Genomic DNA, 16,183 nt, shown 5'->3' with positions numbered 1-16,183 from the left:
AGATTAGTCAAACCTGGGACAATCGCCAAGCCTGTATTCTCCTTCCACGTCAGAAGAGATACCAATGTATGACCAGTATCAGGAAGCTCAGAGCATGTCTGATCCATACACAAGTTTTGTCTCCTTGCTTGAACAGAAAGGTTCATTTGTGGCTTAAGCCAGCAACTGCAGGCTGGATCCAGCCACAGGAGTGCCTTCCCTGAGCAGGGGTGGAAATGGTGGCAGACTGAGCAGTTAAAAACAAAAAAAACCCCTACCAAACAAACAAACAAAAAAACCCAAACCACAACAACAAAAACACAGCACCTGTTCAGCAACTAGAAAACTGTATTGTTTGTATACTTCCTTCTTTACACAGATGCTCACTTAAGCCTCTCACAGAAGCATGACCAGATCATGATCAGAGATGTTAAAACAGTTTTATGATGCCATTATGTGGGCTATATAGATGTGACAGAGGCACTAAGGCCATATGTACAAAGGCGAAGGCATACATCCAACCCTACTTCCTCATCCAGACTGGACCACCCTACTTGAGAGTATCAGGCTGCCCACTCATTTAAGCTCCTTTGAGGAAATACCAATATCTTCAATGCACCTTTGTTTTGGATACCTGTGCAAAGTCCAGCGTGAGATACCCTAGCAGGACCAGATTTCCCTTACCATCTTCAGCTGATTGGTTTGGCATGAAATAATACTCAGGACTACCAAGACTGCATTAAATGTGCTTATTTCACAGCTAACCTTCGCTTGCCCACCTTAGGCTTGCGTTAGTGTCTTTTATTAGGGTCCTAAAGTCACATAGAGCCACAAAAGAAAAAAGACTGGCAACTTAATAAAGCTTGACTTTGACAACTTTTGAAATGCATGTATCAGGCTTGAATATTTGACTGTCCTTCGAAGAGTAATACTTTAACTCGCTCTTAAAAAAATCTCTGCTATATGAACTACGGACAAGAATAGTTACATGGTTAGACATCAGCAAAACAGTGTCTACATGGATATTACTACGAAGCATCCTTCATGAAAACAACAGCTTTAGTTACTCCACACCAGTTGAGACAATACTTGGTTTTGGCTTCCAACCATGTTCTCTTCGATAGCTTATTTACCCCCTTCTCACTTGAGGGAAAAAAAGGATTAGGCATTTATGCATCTTGGTTTAAGATCTGTACACTCAGCACTTCTAGCTTAATTCCCCATAGCGAGAACTGGGTGTTCTTTTCTCCTTGACACCTTCCCTCCCCGCAATACACAGGAGTGCCGTACCCAGCTTTAGACACTCACAGAATAAATATGCAAAGTATTAACTGTATGTTCAAAGACAGCATTATCCCAGATTTTCATTCTCAAAACCAGTTTAAGAGCTATTTGCAAGAGATTTACCTTAGCAAGCTCTTTTCTTAGCTCATCCTGTTCTTCTTCTGAGAGTGTTTCTGCCATACCAACTGTAGCAGCAGCATCCTCTCCAACCTCAGGTATAGAGTCACTTCTCAGCAGCCCTTGAGGTGAATAAACCATGAAAAGTCAGATCATCATGTGTCTGCCAGATAGCAGCTAAGGTTAATATACAGCCCTTTTGTGCCAGTACACAAAGAAAACTGATGAGAGGACACCAAAGTCATGCTCCTCGAGTACTATGGCATACAGGAAACCAGAGACGTTTTACTGGCTGTTTCGTTCTATTAAGTGGTATTAAAGCTCAATGTAATTGCACCTGCTGCTGTAATAGGAGACTGGAAACATGTTGAGAACAACACATCTGTCATGGTTTAACCCCAGCCAGCAATTAAGCACCACGCAGCCACTTGCTCACTCCCCCACTCAGTGGGATGGGGGAGAGAATCGGAAGAGTAAAAGTGAGAAAACTTGTGGGTTGAGATAAAGACAGTTTAATAGCTAAAGCAAAAGCTGCACGTGCAAGCAAAGGAAGTAATTCATTCACCACTTCCCATCAGCAGGCCGGTGTTCAGCCATCTCCAGGAAAGCAGGGCTCCATCACACATAACAGTTACTTGGGAAGACAAAACACCATCACTCCGAACATCCCCCCCCTTCCTTCTTCCCCCAGCTTTATATGCTCAGCATGATGTCATATGGTATGGAATATCCCTTTGGTCAGTTGGGATCAGCTGTCCCAGCTGTGTCCCCTCCCAGCTTCTTGTGCACCCCCAGCCTCCTCGCTGGTGGGGTGAGAAGCAGAAAAGGCCTTGACTGTGTGTAAGCACTGCTCAGCAATAGCTAAAACATCCCTGTATTATCAACACTGTTTCCAGCACAAATCCAAAACATAGCCCCATACTAGCTACTGTGAAGAAAATCAACTCTATCCCAGCCAAAACCAGCACAGCATCCCACTACTCTGATAGAAACCAAAGCGCAGAACACTTTGTCCCAACCAGTGGTTCCTACACAACCTATGCCCAGGAGTCCATGTGCTCTCTGCTCTCTCGCTCACATGGCACAGAAACTCTGGAAGCGCTGGAGGTGCTCGAGACCAACACAGAGGCTCCCTCCCTCACGTCTCTCTGGATCCGATTAAAAAAATGCCCATTCTCAGCACACTGGGAGCAGTCATGGTGACAAGCAAGCTCAGCAACAGCAGCAAAAAGGGTTGCACTGCAAGTACAAACTCTTCCCCCATACCCTGCTCAACCTCTCTGTCCCTACTAACTGGGACCACTGTGGCTAGAAAGTCACAGATATCGTGGAACTAGAAGTAAGCTGCTGGTTTGCACCCGGACATTAAGATAGATGAGAAGCCCAGAGGAGCAGCTTGGGAACAAAAGGCCGTCACTTCAGACAAAGTGGAGGAGTGCTGAGAAGGGACTGATGAGGATGTGCATCCGCTTACACTGCTGCCTCTTCCCCTTCCAAATCCAGAAACCAAAACTCTGCCAAACTCCTCTGTATGAATCCTAAACATCCCTATGGTCTTCCTCAACTTTCATCTTCACAGCTTCAGGGAAAGGAAGGAGATCGATATTATTTGTATTACTATGATGTGCTCACTGTAAAGATTCATTTATTCTTAGTCCTTAGTGCTTGCAATAAGATCACTTTAAACACCTTTTAATGCAACAAACAGATTTTCCAGCAAAAGATTTCCCATTTTGAATCTTTGTAGCTGACACTTAAACATACAGTTTGCCAGAATTAAGGAATCCTGTTCTAATTTGCAAAGAGACCAGTTTGCAGAGAGACTGCATGCTGGAATGGTGGATTCCCAGTAATGGTCTATTCAAGAGGCAGAATAGCTTTATAGATAGTAAAAAATAAATTAAAGTCTTATGTATGTATATATACATATATAGACACATATATATAAATATACAATTCAGACAAGTTGAGGACATGTTAAGTAATGTTCCCTTACTAGTCACTATAGTAATTAACCGGATAAAATTCCATCCTCATTTCAGCAGCTTCTGATGGCACTCCATACTACCATTTGGTCTAGGAATCCAAAAACTCATTAATGTGCAATGAGACCATCACTATGATTTCGTTGTGAGGCTTGATATCAAATAGCTACATCACAATCAACTGAAAAGTCAGGGAAAAAAAGATTCTGCGAGTCTGTAATTAGTTGTAAGTATTCTATGAAACGTGTTCCTAGCAGCTGTGAAGCCTAAGAAGAGGCCTTGTTCTTGATCAAGTTACTGAACTCAGGTAAAGCTCAATTCCACAAATTCTTTCCAAACCAGTATGTTTTCTGCCTGTATTTGTGTCCAGAACACTTGTCCTCTAGAAGCACACTGCTACATGGGCAGAACATTTGTAAATGGTAAGTTACCATGGAGTACACTGAGAAGGAAGCATACCGAAAGCAACTGAAACCTCATTCTGCATTTATTTATGAAATCTATACCACGTTTTCCCAGAGATTTACGTCTGTCTTCTACACAAACATAATGTAGTTCCTACAGATTTCCCAATACACTCTTTTCTGGCAGAAATCTAGGGCAGAAAAAAAGTTTGAGTCTAATGCCCAAACCAAAGCACAGCACTACAGCACCAAAAAAAAAAAAAAAAGAGGATTACAACTCATATCTCACAATCAGATAATTTGTTTTATACATCAACATATTTCGTTTTCTTAACATCAAACGGTTAAGAATGCCATACCTTTTTCTCAAATTGCTATTTACTCTATTAATTAAATATGCCTATACTGAAGGAAAACTAACAATTTAAACTACATTTTGCCCTGACACTCTATAACCCCAACAACTCCTGCCCTTGTTCTCCATCTGCAGGCCCTTCAGGGACTACAGAGCTTGCTGTTGCGAAAGCCATTTCAGAAAGTTTGCAAGTACCAAAGACCACGCTGACTCCAAGAGCATTAGCACATCCAGCTGAAAGTCTGTTCAATCTGGTTACAAAGAGTCATCTGGATTATCTCACCAAAAATAGATCAAGTGAATCCAGCAGTAGGAAAACATGCTGGATTGTCTCTCGCAGCAATAGCTTCTGTTTTGGGAATGTATCTTCTCTTTGGAAAACTCGTGTTTTAAGGGACTTTGTGCTGCTTGTTGCCTACATTGAACTTAAGACACAATGCTAAGAAGCAAGGGAATGATCTCTCCTCCCCTTCCTATTTCTAGATCTTTCAGGAAGACAGGAAATCACTGCTACTCAGAGTCCTCCATACCTCACCCTGTATATCTAACCATGCCCTCCTCCCCTTGCCTTCTGCACCCCTCCCATTTATTACTTTTTCTTTAGTTCCATTTGAAGTATGCAAACACCTTCCCATCAGTCTTTATTCCAGCACCTCCCGTCTCATCCCCTGTTACTGGTCACCTCTCTGCTCACTTTGCTCCCATTCCTCAGTTCACTTCCATACTTCCAGGACACAGGGTTCATCTGTGCTATGGGAAGGCCATGCTAGGCAGCCTGACCAAGAAGCAGTTGTCTACACAGATAACAACCCACAGACCTGCACAATGGCATGGCTACAACCCAAATATACCCCATAAACTAGGGCTGACAGACAGTAAGATCCTGGCTTTGAGCAAGCTTCGTCAGGAAAGGTGCACAGCCCACCTTAGCTATTTTTTTGGGGTGCAGGGCAAGAAACCAGGGAAACAGCAGTCAGCCAACAGACGGAGATACTTCGGCTCAATCTGTTATTAAGAGAGCATTTCTCACTTGTGGTCTTCTCTGTTCACCAGCCGAACTGTTGTTAATGTCTTCCAACTTGTTACCTTTCATTACATTAGTTCTCTTGCATCTTTAGAGCTGCAAAGGACTTAAAATTCAGTCATTTGGTACTCTGATTGCTATAACCAAGTTTAGCTGACCATTTCACATCTCCAACTCTTAAACAAAGTAAAAATTCTGTTGGGGGGGAAAAATTGGGAAGACTTATCTAGCACTGGGAAAACCTACCTAGTTTTAAGGTCGGTTTGTAGGTGTCTATATTTCTAAGCTTAACATATTATCCCAGCAGTTTATTAGATCTACTTAAATGAATCAAATAAAGACATGAACAAGTTAGTTGATTAGGACTCCACAGATCACATTCAGGGAAACGGCACTGAAGTCCCTATTATTCTGGGGACTTAGGCTATCCCTATTATGCTGGGGTAGGCAAAGCATTAGAGTAATTCAATTTACACTCAGGTTTTCTGGTTTGGGGTTTGCTTTGGTTGGTTTCAGCCCAAGTTCATGCTCTGTTTTGACCAGAAGTTCCTACCTCTTTCTGGCCTGAATTCAGAGATTAGCAGTAAACATTAGCAGTTTAAGGAAGTACTGGTCATTTCAGACGAGCAGCCTTTGAGGTGGGGGAGGGTTAGCCTTCACAAAGCTTTATCTTTAGACGGACATATTCTGTGTCAGACAGTCAGAATGAGCATTTTGGCTATCACTATACAGCTGGCAAAGCTAAAGAAAAAAGGTGCTTGTTAGAGTTCAGGAGAACAAGCTGTTACAAGATTATAAGATCACTCCAACATTTGAGTAATGTACAGTGCTACAGAAGATATTTATTTTGCAATATATAAGAAAGATCAAATTTAAGTGCTTCCCATTTATTTCAGTGAAAAAGCCAAAGCAAGACATATTTCTTCAATTCGGGGAAGCAAGTTCTTGGGCTTCTCCCAAACACTAATCATATATTAATTCACAGTGAATGAAAAAGAAAAAAAAGCGTAGCAAAGGTTGATGCTTATGGTGATGCATCACCACCAGATACAAAGGACTGCTCCCCTCTCCTTTAGAAGAGGTGGGAGATGCAGTAATTGCAGAAATGAAAGCTGACCACTGTTCCCCAGAGGCCCCTAGCTCATCAAATTCACAGAGGGGTTTGTTTTAGTTCACACAGAGATTTCCCAAGGGATGCACATTTCTGTAAGATTTTAAAGAATGAGCCCATCAAAAAAAAGTCAACACCTTTGTAACTTTGCTTTGCTTTGTCACACCTGAAGTAGGGCTAAGCTTTCTGTATTTTTAATTACTCTGGAAGATCACGTCCAGCAGCACGGAATGGAAAGGAAAGGTGGTAAAACCAGACTAGGATGTGTTGGGAGGCACAGCTGTAGGTGTTCTGTACAACAGGTTACCAGCTAGAAACTAGTAGGGTTAAGCACTAGACAGATGCCGCTGCAGAACAGCACGCAACAGCCACTTCCTCAGGGGACTGCAAGTACAGTTAGTATCTGCAGGCATAAGATTTACAGCATTGTAAATGCTAGGTAGAACAGAGCAAAGGTTTTAGAGGGCATTTTTGTTAATCGGTGATATTTTCAGTACTAGGGCAAGAACACATGCTAGATTATCCAGAGCTCTGAAGTCATACTAAGTATGCAATTCCTGCCTCCCCCTCAAAAAAGCTAATAGTCAAACTAGGCCAATTACTCCAATCTTGCAGAAGTTGCCTTTTTGTTCCTAATTTTTTTGCTCACTTTGTTTTCCCTCAAACTGCCTTTCTACTGAATTAAGAAATAACAAATAAGGTAAAGCTGGTAAATGCATAGCACAAGAGATATTACTACATGACACACCAAAGCTAATGAACTACAAGAGCTAACAGCAGGTCAACTTTTACCTTCATTTACACCTGCGTTTCAGCCAAATTTTAGAGATTCTTAATTGGAGAAGTTCCTTTTTACAGCTATGAATGACTAAGTTTTCCATGTAGAGGTTTGGAAAAAGAAAGAGAAGGAAGTTACCAGACTTTGCCAGTGTAGGTGATCCAGGTGGAGAAAGGTTTATGCTAGGTGACAGGTAAAGATAGTTTCTGTTCACTCCAGCATTGAAATCGAAGGGCGATTTGTAATCCTCACACAGATCCATGCCAGAAAATTCAGAGCATGCAGCCATCCTCTTCTTCCACCGAAGCATTCATCTTCGCTTTCTGGGGCAACCCAGACAGCAGGATTCAGAAACCCTCCGTTTCTTCACATGACACTCACTATACTGCCTCATAAAATTCAGCACTCTTCCACCTATGTTAGATTTGATAGAGCTGTCTAGCAAGTAATTTCTTAGCCATCTTGTAGCTGCTGCTGTTTACGTGGCACAAAGTTAAGTTCCTGTAAATTTATAACTGGGGCTGGACTTAAACAGACTGTTCCTTTAACAAACATTCACAGCACACCATTCGTGGCTTCTGGAAGAGCCTTGGTCCTCTGCAAAATTGCATCAAGCATCTTCAATCATTTAAATAAAAAAAGGTCAGCTGACTGCAGCTACACCAGGATATCCTTAATCTTCTAGGACACAAAAGGATTACTAGCCGTAATCTATCCTATATACCATCTGTGTAGGACTTTTTCCTCTGATTAATGGAAAATTCTGTGTGTGTAACTATTTCTCCAGCTGCTTCCACCAGTGTAATAACCAGCAGGCAGAACCCAGTTTCTGCTGCCCAGGTATCACACTGTAGTGCAAGCTTAGAATAGGAGAAAGCAGCACTCATCTCTGAAGGCTATGCTATAACCACCACCTAGGTTTTTTAATGAATGTGCATTATGATTTTTGCCCATGAGACTAAACATATCTGGGTATGAGGGGGTTTTGTTTTTTTTTTTTTTAAGAAGATTACGGAAGCGCACTGCCCTATGTCCTTGGTGCTTCAGCCAGCGTCACTTAAAGCAGACAGGTATGCCAGGAACCAGTAACACTGGAATGCATCACCCTGATGAAATGTATTTATGTTTTGACACGTATACCATAAAGAAAGATCAACTTACGTAAGCCATCTGACTTCATGCTGGGGGTATAAGATTTAGCCCTGGGAAGCAGAAGTGCTTCTTACCTAAAAGAGGCACTCAGCACAGTTTTGCAGTGCTTCACTACATTTTTTTCTTCCAAGGTCAGCTTCTTTCACTGAAAAAACAAGCTTACTAGCAGTGCAGATCGCCTTTACAGCTGAGCAATGATTTCCTCTCAACCCCACACCTTCACCTGGGCTCTTCACTGCAGCCTGCACACAGAGGAGCATAATCAAATGGAAGTTAATCTCTTCCTCCACCACAAGAGTGATGTTTTAAGACAGAGTCAGAGACATTACGCCACCCTCCGCTCAAAGCTGTAGAAGTGAAGGAGCCTTGCGGCATACCCGAGTCAAGCCTGGGCAATGTATTCCCTGGGGATACAAGAAGAAAGCGTACCACTTCTGAAGTTTTAACTTCCCATTTCCCCTGCAGTCAGTGGGCACAGGAACAGACCTTCCAGCTAATTAAAGAGCAGTTCCTTTAGGCTGCAGACCTACATTGGCTTCTGGTGAAGACTACCTGCAGGCTCATAACAATGAGAGTGCTGGAGCCTCAAACACAGGTGTCTGCTATTTTTTGAACCCACTGAAAAGAAGAAAACATAATGCGCCTCTGCATTTCTGACACATGGCTGTGGCATTTGCCAGAAATACTGCAAAGTTCACCTGACAAAGGTCAAAGCTTTGGTCACAGATTTTAGTTAAAGCATCCAGAGGTAGAAGAGAACTGTAACACAGCTACAGTAATAATATACTCCCTATTAACCAAGCACACTACTATGAATAGCTACCAATTCTGCTTTGCAGCCTTCCCTCATGTAACTCAGCAGATGGGGACTGCCTTCTGTACCAAAGGCTCAGGCAGTAGTTGTACTAACTAGATTAGGCAAAATGACAAGTTATCAGATGTGGCACACTGGAAGAGCTGGGTGTTTTCGACCATCGTTCTCCCGACACAGAAAGAGAGAGTGAAGGTGAGGCCGCCCCCTAGGACTTTTTCCCAACCCCAGAGAATCGTTCAATGTAACACCAGTCAATGCTAGCAGGCTACAACAACTGAAAGTAGCTATTACAGGAAAAAGAACCCCTTAAGAAGATCTGTTCATCCCTGCTAACAATCAGGAACAGCATTTCCTGGCCAAAGGCATTTACTTACACTTACGTTCTTGTCATTTACAGGAAACTCCCTGTGTTCAGTTTTACCCCATACCATCCATTCAAAAAAAAATCTGGTACTCTTCCTGCATCTTTCTTGTGCAAAAGTTGGTTTCATGTCCCTGGAGACATCTGGATCGCTAGTCTAAGATCACTGACCTGGCCTGTCACTGCTACAGACAGAAATGTGTATGGGCCAAACTCTCCAACACATCTTCAGTGTAGTCAGTGAGACAAGTACAGGACATCGTCCACCGCTAGAACATACCTTTGGCTTACAGGGAAGATTTGCTGAGTTACAAATCTGAGCCTCCACATGAGAGGCTGAATTCTGCTTTTGCCCTGGCTCACGCATAGCCTGAGCACAACCCCAGAAGTCACCCGAGACAATTCTCTAGCTTTTAGAAATAATACTGTCCTAAGATCATTGCCAAGAGAGAGAAGGTGCAAGCACTCCTGACTTCAACCTACTCTCTTTGCTCAGATTAATCTTATAGTGGCCATACAGCTGGGTTGCTATAGCATCTCCCAAACAAGCCGCCTAAACACATCAGCCTCCTGCTCTCTTACCTGCAGGAGTTTACAGGAGTGTCACTCCTCACTCATTCTCAGCTACAAATCCTACCTGGTGATGAAGGAAGCTGTCTCACTGAACAAGCTTCTTCCTCATCACCTAGGGACGTTTGATGGTCTTCACCCTGAAGTACAAGCCGATACAGCTGTAAGGAGAAAGGACTGCAGTCCACCCTTCCAAACCTGCTGTAGGACAACTTCTAGGCTACCTGTCATCCCTAACTCATCCACTTCAGGGAAGACAAATACACCCCTGCCTGCTTCTTCCCCAGTAGCTCCTTAGCACACCCAGGGAATTCAGGGCAGAGCAAGGCAGCACTCCCCCTATACTGCCTAAAGGCAGTCTGAAGAAGATAAGCCCTGCTAGCTGTTAGTGTAGTGCATTTGGAGGAGGAATTAACTTCTCTCCAAGGGACTTTCCAAATTAAAGTGATGGCCCCAAGGAAACAAAGCAGGATGGGGATGACAGACAGCAGCCACAGAGAACCAAAAAGAAAGGGTTTGCTCTGCAGCATGAAGCTTGTTGACAAGTCTAGCAGCTCTCGACAGTCTGAACATCGCTTGGCAATGGCAGGAATCAAGATTTCTCTACACTATGAAAACAGGCTCATTATGAGGCCTTTCTAAAGGGCCCTCCCATGACCAAAATATCCCGCTGCATGGCCTTCCTCCTCCTCACAATAATTCAGAGCACATGCAGCTGGCTCGAGGTGGAACTGAGGCTGCAGAGCCATACCCTGCTAGATGTACCCTACCTTCCCAGTGCAAGACATACATTTTAGAGCTGAAGCTTAAGTTTAGAATTCTGTTATGTGGCTTAGAGTAGTTATTGTGCATGCGCGAGTATCTTTGTTCTTTGCCCTGCACAGCAAATTCAATTGTTACAGGTGTACCTTGGTTATTACTGCAGTATCAGCTGCAAGCCAGTACCTGAAGAGATCTTGAAGCCTAAGGACGCACCTGCTCCAGAGACAAGTAGCAGTGAGGTTTTGCTCACTATGCAAGAGATTAAAACTGAAGATTTTGCTGTTCCAGAGCAAGTACTCATTTGCCCTTAACAACTCGGGATAACTAAGAGGTTGGTACTTAAGACATCTATGCCATTTTAGAAGCTGGTGTTTGAGAGACTGGCATGAAGGTAGATAACTTCTGTCAACAATGCTTGAACCAATTACTGACAAGTTCAACTGAATGTCACAAAGTGGCTCAGGCAGGCTCGGCAGGCCTCAGCAAAGCATCACCATCACAAGCCCTCCCATTAATCATGTTGTAATCTCCTCTGTTAAGGTTAGAGAGTGTGCTTAAAGCTTTCCCAGGTAACTATTTAGCATCAACAGCCAGCACAGATTGTGCACATCATTAATCATAAGGGAGGGAACTTCCTGCACAGCTAGAAAAGCTGTTAAGTTTGAGCAAACGCTGTTAACCAGATATTTGCCTGCCTAGTCTCAGACATCATTCTTTCTTCAGATACCACCTGCTACCCAGATCTGCAGCTTCAACCTTAGCCCAAGGCTCTAGCAGCAATTTAAGTGAGGCGATATAGTATTAAAGCATTTCTACCTTGTTGGTAGCTAAGCAAGGATAAGATATTATGGTAGCCTTGCAGAGTCTGCTTTTCCCACATTTAGGTCTAGCAGAACAATAGTTTGCTTATACATGAAAAAGTTACATCCCTCTTTTCCTAAAGAAACCAAACCCAGCTCAAGTACAACTGAATACCATCTCTGGGCTTCGAAGAAACTAAGCTATGTATTCAGTAGTGTTTCATACAAAGAGTTAAATTAATAATGGAAAGGCTACCACTAATGCCTCGGGATTGGAGGAATGCAGAGGCTACCCTAGGACAAGATCCAAACAATACTTTGGATAAAGCTACCTAAATAACCAATCCACAAGATCTGTGCCTAATCAAATTAGAGTTCTGCTGCTACACAGGCACCTTCACCATCTTGGACGTTCTGCATTTGTGTCCTGTTTAAGCACAGAGATACCAAACTTGTGCACCACAGCCCATACTTTTAGGCAAGCCTGCCATGACTCCAGCACTTAATTCAGCAAGCAAAAGAGGATGGAGGAGGATGGGGGAAGATGAGGGGAAGAGTTTGTTGCCAAAGAGGGGGAAGAGGTGCTTGCTGTTTTGGGGGCATAGCAAAAAAATTCAATCTCTTACTTCAAGGTTGATTGTTAAGATTCAACTGCCCGCTCAGCCTATACCTGGTTTGAATTTGCATTTTCTGCAGCCTGCTAACAGGCAAGATGACTGGAGACCTTCCAGTAACTGCAGCTGGGGTAAAGACTTCAGCCAGGTCTTCCCCCACACCCATCTTTCCCAGGTAGATCCCAATCAGGCAGCAACAGTCAGGCTCTTCTCCCCACTCCAACTGAGTTTTATAGGGCATAAGCCATTTTAAGAGCTATAAAGCTACTTAAGCATCTTAAGCCAATCTACATTCTGTAGCATCAGTTTGATCTTCAAAGTCTTACCAGTTTACAGACAAGTAAAGCCTTTCAGCACCTGATCCAAGGCCTTAAAACTGCATTAAGAGACAAAGATGCCATAAAGCAATAGGACAGAAGGCCAAACACTAAGCAAGCCTTAAATTAGTACATTCATGCTCCTATTTCCACGTTGTGCTCTCTCCCCTCCCTTTAACAGCAGATACCTCTTTCAGCCCCCAAGATTTGTGCATGAAATGAATGGAGCTGCACAGCTATATTAGTTGCTGAACAGTATGAGTACAGGCTTCTGCAGCTCTGTTAGTAATGGTCAGCAGACTGGCTTAAGGGTTTAGGCATTTGCTGTCTTCTAGCAGAGTCCAACTCAACACCACCATATTAATCTCATTACTTCAGCCTTCCCCCATGCTTTCTCTGGACTAGCTCTCCCTGATGCAATAGCATTGTCCAGTATGGTTCTTTGTATAGAAATACCTTCTCCAGCATTTTCTTAAGACTAAATGCTGCCTTCACTTACTCATATTAAAAAAAAAAAAAAAAAACAACAAACCAAAAACCCAAACAAACAAAACCCTCTTAGAATGATCAGTATTCTCCCAAGATGTATCACCCTGCAACACAAATATTTCTGAGTGTTACAGTTAAGGATTACGGGGTTGCTCGTATTGCTCTTTTATTAAACCAAAGTCTCAGCCCACAGCATTTCAGACAGCTGACGCATGTCTTAGCAAAGGCAGCAGTTCTCTTCTCTCCTCCTCCCAATCCAATTAAAAACTCAGACTAATTTCCTGAGATCTTGTAAGGGAGCAGATCCACGCTCCAGCATATTTTGCCACTGGACAAGATGATACCACAGTAAGACTCTTAACCTGTTCGTATCAGACAGAAGTCTCTGTATTTGCACAGGTTCTCCACTACCTTTTGAAGACATCTGCTCCAGCACTTACAGGATTTTCGTTAGGCAGAAATACCTGACTTATGGCAAAGTTTTGTGTCTCAAACAGCAGTCAAAGCAGTGACATCTGTCAACTCCAGCAATAACAGGTGAAAAGCATTTCAAATCTATGGGAAGAGTCCAGGCCAAAGGACACAGTAGCCAGCACTCCCGAACCAGTGATCAGGTAGGGCATTGCATCGACTTTGGAGAAGTCAGGCCAAACTCTGCCAGTACAGAGGAACATTTCCAAGTGAGATTAACAGAGTCAAAACACTGTCAGGTAGATTTTAGAAGAATGTATTTAGTTATTTGACTTCAGCTGCTTATCCCAGTTATGCTGCCATCCTCTAGAGACTCTGATTCCTGGAAAGAGACTGAACCTGTCAAAAAAGCTGGAGAAATAGTGCTGAGCTGCAGACAGATGACATTTGGAAAAGATTAGAAAGAAAAGGCTGTAGTGCAGAACAGGATTGTTTTAAACAAAGTTTTAGTATGTAACCTTGTGTTGTGGTTTAACCCCAGCCATCAACTAAGCACCACGCAGCCACTTCCCCCTCCCCGTGGGGTGGAAAAAAAAAAAAAAGTAAAACTCGTGGGTTGAGATAAGAACAGTTTAATAACTAAAGTAAAATAAAATGCACTACTAACTAAGTAGTATATTTACCTGCTTGCTGGCAGAGCACGGGAAACTGAAAAATCCTTAAGATAAGCACTACTTAGCAACAACTAAAACATCGGCATGTTATCAACAGTATTCTCACACTAAATCCAAAACACAGCACTATACCAGCTACTAAGAAGAAAATTAACTCTATCCCAGCCAAAACCAGGACACCTTGCAATCTAATTAAAAGCTTTACTTGAGTGAGTTTGATTGGAGCGACTCCCAGCCTCCCTCAGAAGACAAGTCTGCTCTTTTGCACTCTTAAAGCAAACCTCCCTCTTTCAACACTGCACCCCAGAGCTTCCATTTCTGAAAAGCAGCTCCAGAAAAGCCCACCATTCCCACTCCACAATATCAGGTCCCACCATGAAAATGATACTGAAGTTTTAAGAACAAAGCTGATTTGATTACATATTAGGCTGAATCACATACTGCGATATCTGAAAGGATAATCACCAAAAAAAGCACCATCTGTAGTTTTAGCAATACCTTAATAATACCAGCAAACACTCTTCAATGCCTGAGGTACACACTAGCTCCCACCACGTAATTACCAAGTTCGTGCCTGGATTTGGTGTAGCACAGAATTTGCACCATTTACTATCAAGGACAGAAGTATGGAGTATAGAAGCACCTAAGCAACCAAGCAGCGCACAATTTGATGCAAGCAACAGGGCTTAGGGTACCTCACAAAATCCATCCTTGGAGATACTCAAAAGCCATCTGGACATGGTCCTGAGCAACTGGCTCTAGGTGGCCCTGCTTGAGCAGGGGGTTTGGACCAGATGACCTCCAGAGGTCCCTTCCCACCTCAACCATTCTGTGATTAAGACAATGGCTGTACAAAGTCACAGGCTGCTCACCCAGATTCTCCAAGGTCTGCAACCCTGAAGAGACTGTTCGTGAACACAAGAGTCCTCGTGCCCTGCCCCAGGGGAGGTCTGTGGCCAGCCCTTCATCTTGTGAATTACATTTGCAAATACCTACCTGTTGACAGAATAAAGTTCAATTTTCTCCCATACCTTCTAAACTGAGGTATGGACAGAGACTTCACAGGAGACTTGGCACTTCCACACATCTCCCCAGTGTACAGGAGTATTATGACGGCTGACAAGCAAGGCAAGAGCATTTACAGCAGTAGAGACTATTTTGATTTCAGTTAGGAGTCTGCAGGAAAAAGGTAGCTGACCAGTCCAGTTGAGCCAGATTCTGGGGAAAAAGGAGTCCTGTATTTGCATAAAAGGGACTGACTTACATTTTGCTCACAACATGAATGAGCAAGCAACTTCTTGGGCCCAACACATGATTCCAGACCTTTAACACAGAAGAAGCTCTTGGCAAATATGTTTTAGAAAGCCATCCACTTCTCCCTGACCCCCCTTTCCCTAGGAGGGAAGTGAATGTATGCCTCTGCAGCAGGAAGAGTTCACTCTTGTATACAAAGAAAAGCTTGAAGTAGACAAATTAGCTATCAGTGTCACTATGCTCAAGCTATCTTATAGCACGAGCCTCTCCTCTTACCCTTTAATCTATCAATTAAACAGAGCCCAGGGAAACCAGGCTGAAGTGAAGTCTTTGAATTCCCTTCTCAGACTCCTCAAATTATCCTTCACCTACTCTAGTGCAGCTTCCTTTATTCCTCCAGCAACTTTCCCTAGTGCTTGCTCTCGGGTTCTCCTAGCAAAGCTCCTCAGTCCAGACAAAAGCTGGCACAAAAGCTTCCAAACACGTGTCAGTTCAGCTAGAGATGTTAGCTTGCCCTTCAAAAACACTGGGAGAGTCACTTCTGTGCTCGCAACATCGTAATTTTTAGCATTGTCATACAAGTCGCCCACAAATAGTCAGAGCACAGTAATGTGCAGGCGGGCTCCCACAAAGGATGCACCCATAACACCAACTGGAGTGAAATTTGTTAGAAGCACTGCTAAGTTTACCATCAGAAGACAACAAAGTATGAAAAGCTCCACCTTGTCAAAAGAGCCTCTCTGTTGATGTAATTCCACTCCAAACACCCTAACATTAACGAAGGAAACAGCTAGCTGGCTGCACTCTCCCAAGATCCCACTCAATTTTCTAAATGCAGGCAGTGTTCAGATACCTCACTGCAGATTTGATGGGACTTAACAGAGGCATCATTTTGACTTCTGTTGTTGCACATACACACACTGCTTTG

At 43.1% G+C, this 16,183-nt stretch overlaps 1 protein-coding gene across 4 annotated transcripts in view; it reads right to left on the bottom strand.

Annotated features, from left to right (window-relative positions):
* TPD52 (tumor protein D52) overlaps positions 1–16,183 on the bottom strand; it is a 134,121-nt gene that overhangs the window by 101,922 nt on the left and 16,016 nt on the right. For 2 of the 4 annotated variants that reach the window (XM_050891960.1, XM_050891961.1), the window contains exons 1-2: positions 7,176–7,299; positions 1,387–1,502 (exon numbers count right to left, since the gene is read on the bottom strand). In XM_050891960.1, the coding sequence (XP_050747917.1) occupies positions 1,387–1,502; positions 7,176–7,299 (240 nt within the window). Of the gene's footprint in view, positions 1–1,386; positions 1,503–7,175; positions 7,348–16,183 lie in introns of those variants that run through there. The other 2 variants (XM_050891959.1, XM_050891958.1) reach the window with 2 other exon arrangements.

Source organism: Gymnogyps californianus, chromosome 2 (genome assembly GCF_018139145.2).
Source record: "Gymnogyps californianus isolate 813 chromosome 2, ASM1813914v2, whole genome shotgun sequence".
NCBI classification, from domain to species: Eukaryota; Metazoa; Chordata; class Aves; order Accipitriformes; family Cathartidae; genus Gymnogyps; species Gymnogyps californianus.
This window is presented reverse-complemented; position numbering and strand designations above follow the sequence as displayed.